This window comes from Mixophyes fleayi, chromosome 2 (genome assembly GCF_038048845.1).
Source record: "Mixophyes fleayi isolate aMixFle1 chromosome 2, aMixFle1.hap1, whole genome shotgun sequence".
Classification (NCBI taxonomy): Eukaryota; Metazoa; Chordata; class Amphibia; order Anura; family Limnodynastidae; genus Mixophyes; species Mixophyes fleayi.
Genome location: NC_134403.1, coordinates 146,151,822 through 146,170,959, shown reverse-complemented (window position 1 = coordinate 146,170,959; position 19,138 = coordinate 146,151,822). Strand labels below are relative to the sequence as shown.

The 19,138-nt window shown below is 39.4% G+C and overlaps 1 protein-coding gene across 2 annotated transcripts in view; it reads right to left on the bottom strand.

Annotated features, from left to right (window-relative positions):
- UPF3A (UPF3A regulator of nonsense mediated mRNA decay) overlaps positions 1-17,457 on the bottom strand; it is a 36,679-nt gene extending 19,222 nt beyond the window's left edge. Inside the window, exons 1-7 of one of the 2 annotated variants that reach the window (XM_075200171.1) lie at positions 17,115-17,457; positions 14,247-14,353; positions 13,520-13,626; positions 4,648-4,746; positions 3,060-3,170; positions 2,005-2,060; positions 1,768-1,926 (exon numbers count right to left, since the gene is read on the bottom strand). In XM_075200171.1, coding sequence (XP_075056272.1) covers positions 1,768-1,926; positions 2,005-2,060; positions 3,060-3,170; positions 4,648-4,746; positions 13,520-13,626; positions 14,247-14,353; positions 17,115-17,261 — 786 coding nt within the window. In that variant the 5' untranslated portion in view covers positions 17,262-17,457. The remainder of the gene's footprint in view (positions 1-1,767; positions 1,927-2,004; positions 2,061-3,059; positions 3,171-4,647; positions 4,747-13,519; positions 13,627-14,246; positions 14,354-17,114) is intronic. The other variant, XM_075200172.1, reaches the window with a different exon arrangement.
- Between the last annotated feature and the right edge of the window lie 1,681 nt (positions 17,458-19,138).

Sequence of the window (19,138 nt, the reverse complement as noted above, 5' to 3'; positions counted from 1 at the left end):
GCATACGCCCCAGACCGTCCAGTAGTCAACTTAGCCTGACATTTAGACAATATAAAAACTGTCACTGATCTCCCCAACAGACCCAGCTTTGGAATTACTAGTCTTCTCTGACAGGACAGAAAATGATGAGCAAGTTGGATAGCAATAATACACAATCCAAAGGAAGAGCGTGAAACTACAACACAGACAAGACGACATGGTTAATTTAGCTGAAATAATACAATTATTGCCTCTATAACTTCTCTGGTAGAAGAGATAGAGGCGTAGCAGCATCTGTGGGTTTCAGTATCTGGCAGATTTATGTGGACTTTCCCGTGAAAGGAAAAAGCTTGCTTACTGCCTCTCAGGCCCATAACATAAGTATACAGCTGCAGCTGATTGGTTGTTTTATCATACAGCCCTCATCTGACTCATTGCCCTGCATCGGAGGTTCTGCATCAGCTACCATGTACAAGCCCAATTACTGGTACAGACCACACTATTAAACACATCTCTATTCTCTGAGGAGAGAGAGAAGTTCAATAACAGTCCACTGAACCTCTGGAGTATGGTCTTGCTAAATAGCTGTCTGACCTGGCCTGATGGCAGCAGCAGAACAGGGTTCTCAGTCACTACATGTGGCAGTAGTGACCAGATCACCCCTCCAAATGTCCCAGGAAGAATGGGAGGGTTTGGATGTTGCAGCATGAAGTGCTCACCATCACCTCCTCCCCACTACCAACATTCTCATGATGCAGCCAATGAAAACTCTGTGGCAGCTAAATGGAACACCATTATTAAAATAAATAAAGTAAAATAAAAAAATAAAACTGCTAACACTGCCAAGTAGCATAATAGGAAAAAAAAGCGCCCTTCACCTGTGGGAACAACTGACTCCCTACAGCCTGGAAGATATAGAGGTAAAGAGTTCTGACTTTGAGCGTTTCCCAAAGTGCCTGAGCTCCTGTCTGCATCTCTATACCCATTGTTCAAGTGTCCCCAATTGGATGCATGATAAATGTATTTTGTATTCATATGTTTATAGTGCTAATATATGTATTGTGTTTGTATCTATTTTGCTTGCCGCTGCTGGAGGACAATGTTTGCCCACTTATAATGAAGGTGCTATACATGTTGCCATATTGATGATCAGTTTTACTGGTCTAGGCCTAATAAGCTGTATATAGTCCAAAAAGACAAACTATACCTCTCAACATTTGAATCGCGAAATCTGGACAAAATAAGGCCCGCTCCTGTTCTGTCAAAATTCCATCCACAAATGGACAAATTTGGGTAAAATGTCACCCACTTTTTGTTAAGTTACGCCCCTTTTTTTCTGCCTGCGAAATGGGATGTCCTTACAAAATCAGGACAGATAAGAGGTATGCTACCCCAATCACCATCTGATGGCTTTTTCGGCAGGGGTGGTAGATGCACTCAAATGATAACCACCTCTGACCATGTTGGACCGCACTAAAGGTGCCCTGCCATGGTTGGATGTTTGGCCTGAGCGCTAGTATGATCTTTTAGACTTGCATATACATATGTGTACACGTACGGCCAAATCTGAAATCTGCCTTGTGTATAGGCACCTTAACTGTGTCTTATGATTTACCAACAAGTCTTGCTTGTTTTCTATTTTTACCTTAGCCATGCATCTTTAGGGCCATGTACAATGTAAATCTAGGCTGTGCATCTAAGTAAAATATTAATAACATTATTTATTCTAATAATGGATGAAACATAATATATTAAATCGATATTTGTATTCCTTTTTACTTTTTTCACCTTTATTCGTATTTCTTTTTCACACAATTTCTTCTGCTTGTCTGCTTCCTTCTTTTTACGCCTTTCCTCTTCTCTCCTTTTTCTTTTTTCTTCCTCTCTCAAGCGCTTTTTCTCCAATTCCCGTCTCCTCCTGTCTTCCCGTTTTTCTTCTCGTATTCTCTAGAGGAGAGTTAAAGAAAACCTCCAACATTAAATGCCACAAGATTCACTGTTAAATTATGCAGTCCTCTATCTCACCTGTTTCTCTAACTTCCGGTTTTTGATGAATTCTAGAAGTGGAGTTGTTCTTCTGGCTGGAATTCAAAGTTGAATTAGGTGAACATACACAAAAGTATTTATAGTCAACATCATTATTTATGAATGACATTTTACGTCATGTACCTATACATCTTGTATTATGCAGTTTTAGTGCTATTCACAGATGAACAACTCAATACAATGTACATTTCAAGAATGATAAAAAATGAAACTAGTACTTAGTTATCTCCAATGACTTTAGATTTATAATTTATGACCAGAAAACTAAATCTATCATTCATTATATTGAGGTTCCAGCTAAAATGTTGGGAGATGCACCAAATGGTTTTTGAAAGCCATTCTCACATCAGCTGTTGTTGGAGTATATTTCTCAAACTTTTCAATCAGTTACTGTCTACATATCATGATATCTATAGTGGAGAGGTTTGGCCAAGTTTGGTATATGAAGGGAGAAAATTGAGCATTTGCTGCGAGGTGAAGTATCTTATAGAAAGGGACATTCAAGACAACAGCAGTTCTAAAATATGTCCTCAGGTCTCACCAACAGTGAATGTCTTGTGGATCTTTTCAAAGGAAATGTGGATCTATGAGGGGTTCAACCAATGTGCAATGCAAAAAGAGAAGAGACACATACAGAATTGATAATACCCGAGGTCATCTTTAAGAAACAGAAAAGTATGCAGCAGTGTATCCTGCATGCATATAGAGCCAAATAGATTAACACCAATATCTTTTATATTTCATACATTTAATTCATTGAGTAGTATTATTTGTTATTAAGTAGAGGATATACTAAGAAATAAAAATTCTAAATGACAAAACATTACTACTCATTAAAAACAAGGAGTACAGTAATGTCAATGACATATCTGAATTTCAAGCTCCAGAGCAGCTGAAGGTGCCAATGAGGGACTGCACAAATGATGGGGTCTTCTACCTCCAGTAAACTTCAATATCATTTAACTAAACAAATAGTTTTGTAGAAAAACATTTGATTACAATGCTATAATACACTGAATATATAAATAACAGACCAATGAGTTCCTTTGTTTTTGCTTCAATTTCTCCTAAGAGGGTCTCTGGATTTGCACAAATTTTTTCCTCATCTGCACAATAATTCTCCAAAAATTTCTTATACTCAAGATCTACAAAATAAACACAAAACATTTAAACAGCCAGCTCCACACATGATGTACAGACAGAGCATATTCGATAGTAAGCGAGTGAAAGCAACACAAAGATGACATGCACTAGAACTTCCCGTTACCTCCATCTTTCAAAATCAAAAGATAATCACAGAAAGGAATGATCATGATCGGCATGGCAAGAAACCGTCCCAGAACCACTGCTCCACTTTGCCCACAACATACTATCATAATTTCCCATTTCTAATGCCAATGCCACTCCTTGGATTTCAGATTTTAATTTCACTCAGCAGAATCTTTCACATGCAGAGGACTGGACTACTTATCTCTGTTCTTCCCAAAAAGCTACTTACCTGGGATCAAGAGTTTAAAATATCTAATGAGTCCCTTGACATCTTCTGCACACTTGCCACTATTCCTCTCGCTCATGCATCTTCCCACTGTCAGCTCATTTTCGCTGGACAAAACGCTGCCTGTCTCAGAATTTATACCAGGTCAGCAGGAGCGAGCAGGGTGAGGTAGACATCATGGGAGTCTCCTTGTTTCTGACATCAAACGTATTATTGGTGGATAGCTCCAGCGGGAGTGTGAGCGAGAAAAGCAGTGGCAGGTCCACAGAACATGTCACTGGTCCCACCAAGGAACCGGGTTGTAGCTAGGATATTCCTCCCAAAAACAAATATTGAGCTTTGGGTTAAATTACCTTTTAAGTGATAATTGATGTAGTGCAGCTGGGAGGGGTTAAACCCAACTGTTTGACTTCAGCAAGAAATGTCAGATTACGTGTCCACCACATTAAAGGATGTCTGGATCAGTATGAAGTCACTTACAGGGTGAGCAAAATCTAAAATGTAATATTGTGAGCCTAAAATAAGAAAATGTTGGCATGCAATGATTGACATACTCTGTGTAATTAAAAAGGCAGTCATATTGAGTATATTGGGGAAGATAAAAATGTGCCTCTTGCCTTTGGTTACATAGTAACATAGTAACATAGTTGATGAGGTTGAAAAAAGACACCAGTCCATCAAGTTCAACCTATTTTGGATCTCCTGCGATCCTGCACTTATATTTGAAATTAATCCAGAGTAGGCAACCGCCCATCTGTTTCAATTTTGAAAATCCCCCCAGACTCAATATTGCAATCCAATTTTTACCCTATATCCACTACTATCCTTGATTTTAAATTAACGGTCGTATCCCTGGATACACCTTTCCGCTAAAAATTTGTCTAACCCTTTCTTAAACATATCTATTGAATCTGCCATCACAACCTTCCCTGGCAATGAATTCCATATCTTGACTGCCCTTACTGTAAAGAACCCCTTCCTTTGCTGGTTGTGAAATTTCCTCTCCTCTAACCTTAGGGGATGACCACGTGTCCTGTGTATGGTCCTTGGGGTAAAAAGTTCCCATGGTTGCTTATTTAATTGCTAACATACATATATTTTTCATTACCACAAAAATGCTTACTTACCTTCAGCAATACTTCCAGCTTTTGTGTCTTTTTTCTTCAGTTTCTTTTTTGAAATTTTCTGAAAAGGTGCAAATTCAACCACAGCAGGAAACTCCTGACCTGAGGAAACATATCATAGGTCATTGTAGGAGAGCTGCTATTTCATATTCATTGTCATAACAATACAGATAGAAAAATACTTCAATGATTTTTGTTACTTCTACACAGGCAGCCTGTGGTAAAGCTGACAGTAAGTGGAGCTATTAAACCAGAAGATGCTTGTGTATCCCACTATTTTGTTTAAAAGGTTGATCACACAATATCAATATATTAAAAATTATTTTAAAAGAAAAAAACAAAAAACATTATCCATCTCTTTATTAGAGCTTACCATACACCCACCTATACTACCTACACCGGCACGTCCTCACGACTGTCCCAACATCCGCTCTGAGCCACACTTACTCCTCTTGTTTCAGCTTCAAATTTGATTGCAAGCTATCTCACAACTAATTCAGAATGAGCCAATATTATCCTATTTAAAAAATCACCAAGAAATATTGAATAAAAAATAAGAAATAGGCCAAGGCTGCTGTAAAAAAGGAGATTGCCAATATCACTCCATCAAAACAAAATACTTGCTCACAGGAAAATGACAGCACTCTATAAGGTCTATCAAAACACAAAACATTTAATAAAATATCAAAACAATAAAAAATAAAGTCAATATCTCTAACATGCATGCAACAATAAATATAGTATACATATACTTGGGCGTTTCCCTATCTATAAAAATCCTGAATCCAAACAGAAATAGAGCTCTTTCAATTTCTTAAAAAATATCTATTGTTAAAACACAACCTATAGAATATGTAATACAATATAGCAATCAGATAAATCACATTGCTAAAACATCTGATCTGTTCATAAATCAAACACCGATACCAGCTCAAAATCATTTCACGTGTCAAACACTGATTCCGGCTTGAAATTCCAAGGGCTATATTTACTAAACTGCGGGTTTGAAAAAGTGGAGATGTTGCCTATAGCAACCAATCAGGTTCTAGATATTTATTTAGTGCATTGTACAAAATGACAGCTAGAATCTGATTGGTTGCTATAGGCAACATCTATACTTTTTCAAACCCGCAATTTAGTAAATTTACCCCCAAATGTTATTTAGTGTCGTCAAACGATGATGGTCACACCGACACAGAGGACACCTACAATAAAAAAACAATGTAAGGAAAAAACGACAGGTAGAATGACAGACTTACCTGAAAAACGACTGTGCAGATCTCCGATGCCAGCAGAAGGATGACAGCCATGGCCGGATTAAGGGGGGGGCACAGGGGGCACGTGCCCTGGGCCCACCTCTCTCTGAGGGCCCCCGCCGTCGGCCGCCAGCTGATCGGATCACCTGTCAGTTGGTGATCCGATTCTGCTGCTTGTGAGGCTGTGGGGCCCCCCTGACGCAGGCGCACCGCCCCCCGCAGAATTTGACAGCTGGCCTGATGTACAGCAGCCGCGGTGCTGCTGTACATCAGGCTATTCTAAGATGGCCAAAATGAAGCTGCTGTGCATGTGCAGCAGCAGCAGCAGCTCCTCACATACCAAAAGACACTGGAATGCTGTGCTGAACGTGGCTGCCAAGGTGAGTCAAACTTTCACTTGGAGTATGTGTGTGTGTGTGTGTGTGTACTAGAAGAGGCATAACCACTTTAATTACTAACAAAATAGGGGATCCCATAACATATTTGTTGTGTGTGTCTACGTATATATATATATATATATATATATATATATATATATAGTATACATATACATACATAAAGAGCAATGATACCGCACATTAAAAAGAAAGAAACATTTATAACATGTCAATAATTTTGAGATATATATATATATATATTAAAACTGATGTAATTTTATCAGTGTTTCTTTTTTTTTTAATGTGCAGTATCAATACTATTTTCTGAGGCGGGCTGGGACGGGAAGTTGGGGGGCATATGCCCGCTGGGCCTGGCAGAAAAAAAGGAGAGACTATTTTGGGTTGGTCCCTGCACTGGCCCAAGTCTCTATTACTTGGTGGCTGTCCCCTCCTCTGAAACCAGCCACCTTCTACCATTGGCCACGGATTCTTACGATCCGTCCTCCCCTTTCCCTGTGTGTCGCCTGCTATTGGTGTCACATGGGACCTGCAACACGTGACAGGTGCCGTCCCATTTGTGAAGAGAAACAAGGAGAAACAAGGCCATACAGCGAGCGGATAAAATAAAGTTAGTGGGGGTAGTACGTTAATATAATTTGTGTGTGAGGGGGGTAGTATGTTAATATAATGTGTGTGTGAGGAGGGTAGTATGTTAATATAATGTGTGAGGGAAGGGGGGTTCTTAATTTAATCTTGGATTGCAGGTGGATGCTAATTATTTAATGGGTGCTATTTTATTTGTGAAATGATGGTGGGGCAATTTAATTTAATAGTGTGTGCTATCAATTTAAGTTTGGGTGATTGGACCTTTAAATTTGATGCTGGGGTGGTTTGGAAGCTCATAAATGAATGTGGGGCTTTTTGGGGAAAATTAGGTCTGTTTATTAAATGTGAATATGAATTATTTAATGCCGTGGATGATTGTGGTAAATGGTTATATATTTTAAACATAAATGCCATTTAATTTATTGATAGGGCTTTTTCGAGGGAGGGAAATATGTTAATATATTAAATGAAAATACTTTTGATTTAACATCGGGGTTGGTTGGAATTTTCTAATTTTCATGAACCCATTTTTTTTTCCAAATAGGGCCCCCAATATTACAAGTTCCAGACAAGCAGCAACTGAGCTAAAGACACCAGCAGCCACAGGTGGAGAAAGTGACAAGAACAGGTAGGAGAGAGCAGGACAGTCTGCCAACTGTTCTGAATCTGGTCGGGCAGTCCTGAATTTGGGTGACTGTCACGCGTAGTCAGGATTGGGTCTGACTACAAGGACAGTTGGAAGGTATGTCCCGCTTCACACTGTACTGCTCGTGAAGGCAGAGCTGCGTGCACCTAACAGTAGTGCACACAGCATTGCCTGTGTGTTTGTCTAAAATGATAACCATGTTACATCATAGGGACCCCCCTGCCTAAAGTGCCCCGGGCCCCCCAGAGCCTTAATCCAGCTCTGATGACAGCACCTCCTTTCGACTGTCCAGGTCTCCGGCAGCACTGTGTGAAGTCAGTGCGCCCTTCATGCCTTTAAATTTAAACCGGCAATGGCAAGACCCCGCAGGGACACTGTTTAAACGGGGTCCCGACATTGCCGTTTTAAATTGAAAGGCATCATTGGCGCACTGACGTCACACAGTGCTGCCGGAGACCTGAGCAGTTGGAAGGAGATGCTGTCATCCTTCTGCTGGCATCGGAGATCTGCACAGTCGTTTTTCAGGTAAGTCTGTCATTCTACCTGTCGTTTTTTCATTCAATTGATTTTTTATTGTAGGTGTCCTCTGTGTCGGTGTTATCGTAATCGTTAAAACGATTACCACCGTACATTACAGATACCCACACAGCGAATCAATACAACATGGTCTAATGGTGATAATTTATTAAATAGGGCAAACAGTGCTATAAACCATCACATCACTCACTGTATTATAACTTTATTATTCTGTAGTCAATAGCATCACAACTACAATCCAGCCCCTTCCTATGTTTTGAATTAACCCCTATTGATCTGTAAACAGTTCCAATAAACTAAAGTCCAAATGAGAAAAACACAATATTCAAATGAAATCGGATGTAAGAAAACAGCTCTACCTAGTTTAGATAACTATTTACTTGGTTAGTTTTTTCTGTATGCTAAGTGCAACCTGTGGAAGGTACAGCCAAGAGAGCCGCTTAAACTGTGAGCTCTGATCATTACGTCCATAGCTCAGGATGTATAAATGGATTTAACGTAAGTACAAAAATCTGCTTTTCTCTTCTTTCAATTAGGGAACACTGTGACCACGGGGATGTTCCAATGCTGCCCCTATGGGGGTGATGCTGCGGAATTGCTGAGTGCAAATCTTTCAATCCAAAGCTACTTTGAAGCAAAAAAAACTGAAATGGTAATATTTTGTAAAACCATGGACAGAAGACCAGCTTGCAGCTTGGAACAGCTGCTCAACTGAGGCTCTGTGTCATGCTCCCCAGGAGACACTCACAGACTTAGCAGAATGCACATTAATATTTTCCAGAATCTGACTTCTTGAACTAATATATGATAGTCAGATAACTAATGTAATAAATTTGGCAATGATCTGTTTAGTAGATGGCTAACCCCTCTTCTGAGCGTCATAGAGAAGAAACAGGTCTTCCATCTTCCTGTTAGCTGATGTTCTGATTAGAGCTTTAAGCTCAAACCACATCCAACAGTACAAGGGATGTCTCCTAATCAATAGATGACATGTTTATTAAAGCCAGTTTGACAATGGCTTGTTTAAGAAGAAATTTTAGATATCACTTAAAATGAAGGCTTAGTAATTCAGTACAGTCCTGTCTTCAAGGAAAACTATATTTAGAGACTTACACACAAGAGCTCCCAATTGCAAAACCCTTCTATCTAAAAGAAAAACAGTCTTCCAGTCTTCAATTCTACAGACTCCAAAGAGTCTGAAACCTCTGTCTAGGCCATCCTGCAAAAACTGTAAGAAGTAGGCAAACTTAAAAGTAGAAGTATGATACCTTTCTTCTCATACAGAGAAATATAAATGTCCCATGCCCTATGGTTATTCTTGGCTGAAACCGGCTTCCTAGCCTTAAGCATGGTTTCAGTAATGCTGACCGAGAGCCCTTTAGTTTTAAGAATCATGGCTTTAACAGCCATGGCATTAAGGCCAACTGAGCTATATCCTGATGGAGGAATGGTCCTTTCCTCAAAAGGGCCTCTCTTAGTGGAAGTCTTCACCATGAACCTAATAACATCTTTACAATATCTCCAAACCACAACCTTCTTGGCCTGTCCATAACCACTATAGTGATTTGAGACACCAGTGGCCACATAAATATTTCAAGATTGCCTCACATTGTCCTTAAAAGACAGCACGGATAAGAAATGTGAGGGCATTTTACAATCCATATTTGTTGCACAGGTTCCTCACTCAGACCCATTACTGCAGTTGCTTGGGTAACCAAAACAGTGGACAAATGGGCTAGCCAAGTGAGAGCATACAATCTGGGAGGCCTAGATCCAAATTAACACCATTAGCGGACCATGTAAAAACAGCATCGGAGTATTTGGTTGATGCTGTCCTGGATGCAGGTATAAGTATATCCAGAACCTCTGTCTTAGTGGTCGCAGCTAGGCAGACAATCTGGCTTTGATCTTGGGAGGCAGATGCAAGTGGTTATTCATTCCCAGAAGGAGCAGGATTGTTTGGGTTCCTACTCAAATCTATTTCTTGTGCAGAAACAGGATTTGTCCTTCTGTACCATCCTGAACTTTAAGTCACTAAACTTACACTTGAGAGTAGCCAAATTCAGAATAGAGCAAAATAACAAATATAAAATATTTCCTAGAGCGCTATTAATTGCATCTTTATAGCAGATATCTAACGCTTATTGTCTCATCTTTATTTTTTGCAAATTCAGAATAGAGTCTGTCTGTTCAGTAATCAATGCCATGGAGCATGGCGCACTTCTCGCTTCCTTGGATATAAAAGATGTGTTTCTTCACATTCCAATATGGGAAAGCCACCACAGCCTTCTCAGGTTTGCAGTGGAAAAACACTTTACCAATTTAGGGCACTACCCTTTGGTCTGGCTATAGCACCAAGGGTATTTACGAAAGTTATGATGGTCTTGGAAGCTCTTAAAAACAAAAGGGGTGACTGTCATACCATACCTGGATGATCTTTTGATAAAGACGTACTCCTGTTCCTCTTGTCCTGACCCATTTGTGCTGGACAGCAGAAACTCTGGAATTGCACAGCTTGCTTCTAAACCATTAAAAGTTTTTGTCCCAGCTTAGCACATGATTTTTCTGGGTCTCTTATTCGACTCCAGGTGTCAGGGACTGTTTTTACTAGATGAGAAAATTTGAACCGTTCAAAAACAAATTTGTTGTCCCAAAGGTAATTATCCATCCTTCATTGCACAAAGCTAATGGGGAGAATGCTAATGTTTTGAAGAGGTGCAATTTGCATGCTTCCACTCCCAGACATTCCAGAACAAGATTCTAGCCAGGTGGTTGAAGTCCAATCCCCAGTTAGCAACACATTTTTAAAACTGTCACTACAGACCTGTCATTGCCTTCTGTGGTGGCTGATGACGAAGAATGTCAACCAGAACAGTCTCTATATGGGATTGAACTATTATGACTACAGATGCCAGTCTACAGGGATTGGGAGCGTTGACACTAAACCTTCGTCTTCAGGGGCTTTGATTCAAAGAGGAAGCCTAGCAACCTATAAATGTGCTCGAACTAAGGGTGGTTCTCAACGCTCTATTGCTAGCCGAGTCTCTATTGAGATACATACCAACCTGAATTCAATTGGACATTGCCATGGCTGTAGCATATATAAATCACCAAGGAGGAACAAGAAGTCTTCAAGTGATGAGGGAGGCAGCCAAAATTATGCACTGGGTGGAACATCATGCCCAAGCGATCTTGTCGGTCTTTATCACAGAGGTGGACAATTGAGAGCCCAACTTTTTGAGTCAGCATGCCTTTCATCCCAGGGAATGGTCCTTTGTTCCTGAAGTATTCTACCAGAATATGGAAATTTGGGTCAGCCGGAGGTCGACATGATGGCAAACTCAGCTGAATCACAAAACAGCCTGATATTGTGTAAGAACCAGGGACACGCAAGCATTCCTATTGGATGCCATGACGGCCCTTTGCAGTGCCAGTTAGTGTATATTTCCCTTCCATTTCCTATGTTACCTCGAGTAGGGCAGCACAGTGGCTTAGTGGTTAGCACTTCTGAGGTCATGAGTTTGATTCCTGACAATGGCCTTATCTGTGTGGAGTTTGTATGTTCTCCCTTTCTCCCTGTGTTTGCGTGGGTTTCCTCCGGGTGCTCCAGTTTCCTCTCACACTCCAACAAAATATTGGTAGGTTAATTGGCTGCCATCAAATTGAAGTGTGTGTGTGTGTGTTAGGGAATTTAGACTGTAAGCTCTAATGGGGCAGAGACTGATTCGAGTTCTCTGTACAGTGCTGTGGAATTAGTGGCGCTATATAAATAGCTGATGATGATGATGAGTACTAAAGAAGACCAAAAAAGAGGGTGTAACAGTAATTCCGGTGGCACCAGACTGGCGTGTAGAAAATCATGTTACGCTGATCTTCTATGCATGGCGGGAGAAGCACGATGGAGATTATCTCTCAGAGAAGATCTTCTAAGCCAGGGCCCATTTTATGTTCAGGACTTAGCTGGCTTTGACGGCATGGCTGTTATGGCCATGACTCTTCGTAAAATGAGTCTCTCTGAGAGGGTCATCTAGACCATGATCAGAGCCAGGGAACTGGACTCTTCTAAATATTACACAGTATAGAAAACTTACACAGCCTGGTGTGAAAGTCAAGGTGTTCACACTTCTTCTAGATTCTTGTCTTTCTTACAGGATGGCCTGGACAAAGGGTTGAGGTTAACTTCACTCAAGGTACAGGTATAGGCATTATCTAACCTCTTTCAGAGAAAACAGGCCACTATACCAGATGTCCAGACTTTTCTTCAGGGGGTTCTTCTTTGTTCAATCTATGGCACTGCCTTTTGAGTCTCTGCAATCTGTTAATTTAAAATTTCTTACCTTGAAGGTATCCTTTTTGCTTGCCATCTCTTCTGCGACATGAGTGTCTCAATCATCTGCCCTGTCACACACCAGAGATGATGGCCAGTAACAAAACAGATTGTTGCGAGGTGGATCAAGGCTACCATCTGTCAAGTTTATATCATACAGAGGGAGCCCACATTCCTGAAGATATTACAGCACACTCTACCAGATCAGTGAGCGCATTCGGGGTGGTGCAGCATGGATCCTCGGTTGAACAATTGTGCTGGTCAGCAACCTGGTCCTCTTTCCACACCTTCACTAGATTCTAAAGGTTTCATGTCTTCGTTTCAAAAGACAACAGTTTTGGGCAAAAAGAATTGCACACAGCATTGTCTGAGTGTATGACTGTACTCACCCCTAGGAGCAGCTTTGGAATGTTCCCAAGGTAAGCAGTGTCCCCCAAATGGAATGTATGAGAAAAGAGGATTTTGTACTCGCCATACAATCCATTTCTCTGACACTGCACTCCCACCCTTATGTTCTGTTATTTTTCAGTAATATAGCTCTTGTTTTAGTGTTACTTTAGTTTTATTCTTAGGGCTGTATTAGTTAAAAATTGGGGGAACATCCATACAGGGGGCATAGAGAGGAGGGAGCAGGCCAGACAAGTTGTTAGTTTTTAGTGATTTACTCCCAGCACAATGCCCTCTATACCCAGGGTGAGCAGTGTCCCCCAAATGGATTCAGAGAAAATTATTTTACGGTGTGTACAAAAACACTATTTTTGTAATTGTTTTATATCTTAATAAATCTGTTTTAGTGTTATAAAATGTAGTAAAATGCTCATCAAGTGTGATATGCTATAATGATATTTACTTAAGGTACAAACTATGTATATTAAAACTGTTTTAAAGTTTTCCTGTACAAAATATTGAATTTGTCATTTCAAATAAACACGGTCAGATGACTGGTTCTGTCTCTTAAAAGGCATGCTACCTACTATGAAAAGTAATTCCCAATAATGTATGCCAATATAAAGTAATAGTAATCAATTAGCTTGCTTAGATAAATGTTTTCATTAATATTAATGATACAAATTCTGATTTAAAAAAGCTCTTAAAATCAAATCAGGTACAAAAAATTATTTCTAACCTTTGTTGTCAATGAAGATAAATCCATCAAATCTATCTCTAAAAAGAAGGATGTCTTCTGGATTTCTAAAGTTAATGTAGGCTCTTGAGAAGAGATGTGGGTACAGGCTGCAAACAGAAAATGTAATTTTCTCTGTAAGTAATGAGTGGGTAAACATTACAATATCTATACAGCACAGAGGATGAGAAACAGCGGATGAGATGTACATCAAGTTTGAAATTTTTCAAACACTCTACATGGAGCAAAAAATATTACAAAACAACTATGCATTTAGATTAAAATTACATTTTTACACTTCCTGTAGTGCTTTGTTTTATGAAACACCCCTCATAATCTTTTCCTTATACTTGTCTACTCTGCCAGAATGTACGGAGACTCATGAATTTCAGGGAGGCCTCCCGGACTCCCAGCAGAGAAGGTCACCCTCCCGGACTTCCAGCAGAGAAGGTCACCCTCCCGGACTCCCAGCAGAGAAGGCCATGCTCCCAGATCCCACCTCCCTCCCTTCTGAAGTGGGCAGGATGGGGACTTGATTATGTGATTTGATGTGAATCATATGCATGGCCTCGCCCCCCACTGTGCGGTGACGCAAATCACATTACTGTGCAGTGATGGGCAGGGCCGCGAAGATGCGAAACGCATTGTCAACCACCCGCTCTTGTCCCTTGGACATCTCCTGTGGGATCTCCCGGAGGGGAGGTTCAAATAGTAGGTAAGTATGCTTTACCTGGGATCAGCAGTGAAAAACTCAAAATAATCGTGGGCTGGCAAAGGATGTAGTTGTTCCTCTAGTTGTTCTTTACTTATGCTGGGAGGAAGGCGACGTATTACAACCTGCAAGAGACACCACAAATAAGTGATACTCTACTATAACCATGGTTCTATGATACTGGACACTGTTGTTGGGCTGTTTATCAGAAAATGGGAAGCATAACTTTAGATGCATAAAACAAGTGAAAACTATTTATTTTGTTACATAAATATACAGTGATTGAATCACTGGAAAATAACGGGAAATTTATTAAAGGGCATAGAAACCTCATCATAATACTTATTATGATTAGTCAGGGGACTCGGCAGTAGCAGGGTTTACCTGGCTTAAGAGAGCATCCAAGGATAGACCATGAGTCGATCATGTAATGCTCACATACAATTCTGGAACACGCTTGTTAGTCCCCTCTGCTGACAAGTATCTCTGTCAATCAGAATAAATATTGTAATGTGGCCAGTGATTTCCATCCCCTTTAATTGTGCACTCTGAGCCTTACTTTAACTACTTTTACTTTCTATTGAAAATATATACAATATTTTAAGAAAAATATGTTTTTAATATGCCATTCAAGATGGGGTGGACAAATTTATGGAAATAATTGCTTTCATTTAGTACACAAAGCTTGTGTAAATCAATGTCATCCACACAAGGAATTATTCTTAGGTCTTCTCGCATGTACTGTGTGTTTTAGATCTCCCCACAGCTTTTCAACAATATTCTAATCTGTGGACTGTGAAAGCTATTGCAAAACCTATATCTTTCACATCAGTATGTACTTTACAGTTGATTTAATGTATATTTTAGTTTGTTGAAATAGCCACACATTTTCCATCTGCAATTTCTTCAATTCTGGGACATTAGCTTCTAAGATTTGTTGTTATTTACTTTAATTCATTCTTACATCCACCCAAAAAATATTTTGTGTGCCACTGGCTAATGCACACACCCCTGAGGCTTTATAGCCCATGCTTAATGGTTGACATTCTTTAGAAACTTTTTTCTCTGCATATTTTGTGGTTGTGTTCATTATGTGTTGCATTTTTGTTTAACGGTCACCAACACTTTCTTCCAAAGAGTTGCTGGCTTATTCAAATATTTTTTTGCACACTTGAGATAATGTGTCTTTTATAATGTGGTCATAGGAAAGGTTCCTTATTCACAACTATTCCATACGTATATTTTTGTGAAAGTGGTTTCTGTTTCTGACAGCAAAAATTCCAACTTGAAATTGTTTAAATATCGTTTTAGGGCCTTTATAACTTCGTGTGATTTAAGTTCTAAATAGGTCAATCAACTTTTGGCTTTAAAATACATAAATAATGAATAAACTAGAAGGGTGGCCAAAGCACATGCCACATTCACTGTTTCAGTTTCTGAAATCCGGCAAATAAATAGTGATTTTGAATTAAATGTGCAGAAATATGGCCTGTTTAAGTTTGTATCCTGCATAGCGTATGATATCATGTAAATATTCAGTGAAACATGCAATTTTAGAAGGGGTACGCAAACTTACACTCTTTTTCCTGGTATTTTAAAAAATATTTTAATGCCCCTGCTACCTCACACTTACTTGATGCATTAGGACCAATCACAAACCCCAATTAAAAGATTGCAGCCTATGAATGGTCTTCCCGCTATCACCTACTACTAGTGAGTGCATAGCGAAAACAATTGCATATAGGATACAGGTTATGTCTATAAAATAGAACATTAGAGTCTAATCAGGGTCTAATTTATACATTTAACCCCTAAAAAAAAGTGGAATTTTCCTTTAAGTAATTGTTTTGATCCATCCCCTGACATATATATTTAAACACCTAGGAATGCAAAGTTTATTCTCAATGCGAAATAAACTCTGTAATTTACTATATTTACCTTCTATTTTAATTATGCTTCTAAGTAGAAAATGCATTTGAATTTAAAAAAACATAAGAGAGAATCATCAGATAAACATATACATAAATTATCTTCTGTTTAATGTATGTTTGTTTTGAGTTAAATGAATGTCAAGTAGCAATTTTCTGGGGAAAAAAAAATGTGTATGAAATGCAAACTTGGTGAAGAGAGTCAACCCTTTTTATGCTATGATGCTCAGTGTTTTTTTTTTATTATAAATAGCCTATTGCACATCTTAATATACATGTAATCAAACATGTTTCATAGCTATTTACAATTAACGATGTGGAAATGTAATAAAATAGTCTACCGAAAGGGTGTTGTTTTTATTTTCAATAAAGAATGCCTTCAGGGCATCAAATAAAGTAATCCGAGATGAAAGCAGCGGGGTTGAATGCAGCTAGTGTCTGCTCAAGTTTCAACAGCTACTAATTGAGCTGCTGTCCATGGTGCTGCCCCACATCTGCCTGTCATTTCAATGACCGAAGAATCACGCACAGAATGACACAAACCAAGAGTATTTTAACATCCACCGCTGTTTTAGGCCACCTAATTATTACTAAATGTATAAACATAGAGACAGAAATGTGCAGATGGGTGTAGACCATGTATCAGGCTTAGGCAACATGTGGCTCTTCAGCTCAGGTGAAACTACGTCCTAGCATGACCTGCCAGCCCGGGGTCCCACCATTATTTAACCACAGTTGGAGAGCAGCATGTCGTCCACGTCTGCTACACATTGTAGGTATGTATACAGGGCATGCACTGGAACTACACATATGTGTATATATAAACAAAGGACATGAAGGATAGTGACAGGTCACGTGATGTCATTGGTCCAATCACAGACTGGTCCCCATCAAACCCCAGTGTAGTACACAATAGGAAAGATACACAGAGGATGATGGTAGAGCCCTGTATCCTCACTTTGCTCAGAGCCGCCTTCCTCTCCTCCCTGTGTTTCACGGTGCTCGCCATCCCCCCCAGTTCCACATCCCGGTTCTGCCGGTCACTGCTCCGGTTCTCCCGGTTCCCTCTCAACACGGACAACGGCGTCTCCCGCTCGCTCCTCATGACCGAAGTGTCTCCTCCAGCTTCTGACACCTCCGGTAACAGCCGTCCGTCGTGTTCTATGTTGCACTGGAGTCTCCAGCTCCGCTACCGGGGAACTACCGTCTGCTCTGCCGCGAGCCTCAATCCCGAGACCCAGCGCGTAACCCGCCCAGGTGCGCGCGATGCCGCAGCCGATGCCTCGTGCAAGCTCCACAAGAAGTGGGTACGCGCGCTCCCGACACCGTACAGTGCGGGGCCGCGCATCCGCTGTGGAGCTTATCCATGTAGCTCTGCTGCTAACCTTAATGTCTTATAACTGTTAAAAATCTCATTTTAGCAATAACAGCTGAATGAAACATAGTAATCATAAGGTCCATGTTCAACTGTTTCACAAAAACACCACATTAACTTTCAGTTTAGCACCAAATAATGCAGTTTAGCAACAATGGAAGGGATTTCTCAGCTGAAACACTGATTTTTATAAAATTATCTTAAAATAAACACAGGCACACAACTAAAGTTTCCTACTTCAAAAATTATTTTTGAGCAAAAATGTCACTCAAAAGATTTTAATTGAATTTTGTAATACTTATTTAACAACATTTTGTCAAAACACCAAAATAAGCTTTTAAAAAATTATATTTAACCTTTAAATATTCTTTTTATCAAAATATTGTGCAAATTGTACACAGTTTAAATACTTGGCGTGCTTTACTCAAAGTTTAGGCCAATCCACTTGTATTGAATTATTGTAACTAATAAACAGTGGCTGGTGTTCTGTTCCGGTCACAGGGCATTTACCATTTGCTGACTACTGCCTGATTGTTTTATTACGAACCACCCTATTGCACCAGGAAAATCCTAACTACTCCAGATGAAGAGAGGTATACTTAGTAATTTTGTTGGTATTTCACTTCATATATTAATTCGACATCTAGAGCTAGGTGCACCCACACAAAAATTAGAGAGTCTGAAAAAAGAACTAGAAAACACCTTATGTGTCTAAGGGGCACTCAGAGGATAATGAGATTATTTAAAACATATTCAAGTTTAATTGGTATAAATTAAAATAATAATACTTATACAAGATTAGAAAGAGTGAAATGTTAAAAGCAAGTACATGACATTAATGACCAAAGAATAATAATCTGTTAAGATCGATAGGTGAACTATCGAAAAAAAAATATCCCCTATCCTAGGGGATATTTTTTCACATACAATCTTTTATTCATGGAAACTATTATTTAACTCTATATGGCATATGTTATAGTAGAGAATTTATTATAAATCTCTAATCTATTTAGCATCCACCTTAGAATTGAGATATACTACTGGAGAAACAGCGTGCTTCCATAGTTCACCTATCGATCTTAACAGATTATTATTCTTTGGTCATCAATGTCATGTACTTGCTTTTAACATTTCACTCTTTCTAATCTTGTATAAATATTATTATTTTAATTTATACCAATTAAACTTGAATATGTTTTAAATAATCTCATTATCCTCTGAGTGCCCCTAAGACACATAAGGTGTTTTCTAGTTCTTTTTTCATACTGCCTGATTGTTGTACTTTTGCAGTCTTGTGTTAAGATGCTGGTGAAATTGTGGTAACATGAGAAACATGAGTTTTTATTAGTAGTTTTTAAACAGCGTTGGAGTCCATTTAATGGGGCCAACCCATAAGTTAAAATCCTTGCTTTAGACTAGTTCTTTCCTCAATGGCACTGTGACACAGTGGTCAGCATTGTTGCCTGATAGTACTCGGGCCATAGGTTCAATTCCAACCAGGGCACCATCTGTGTGGAGTCCTGAGTTCTGTCTGTGTTCATGTGGGTTTGTGTCCAATATAATATTCTTTGACAAGGGTGTGTAAGAATATTGCTTACAGATGACAA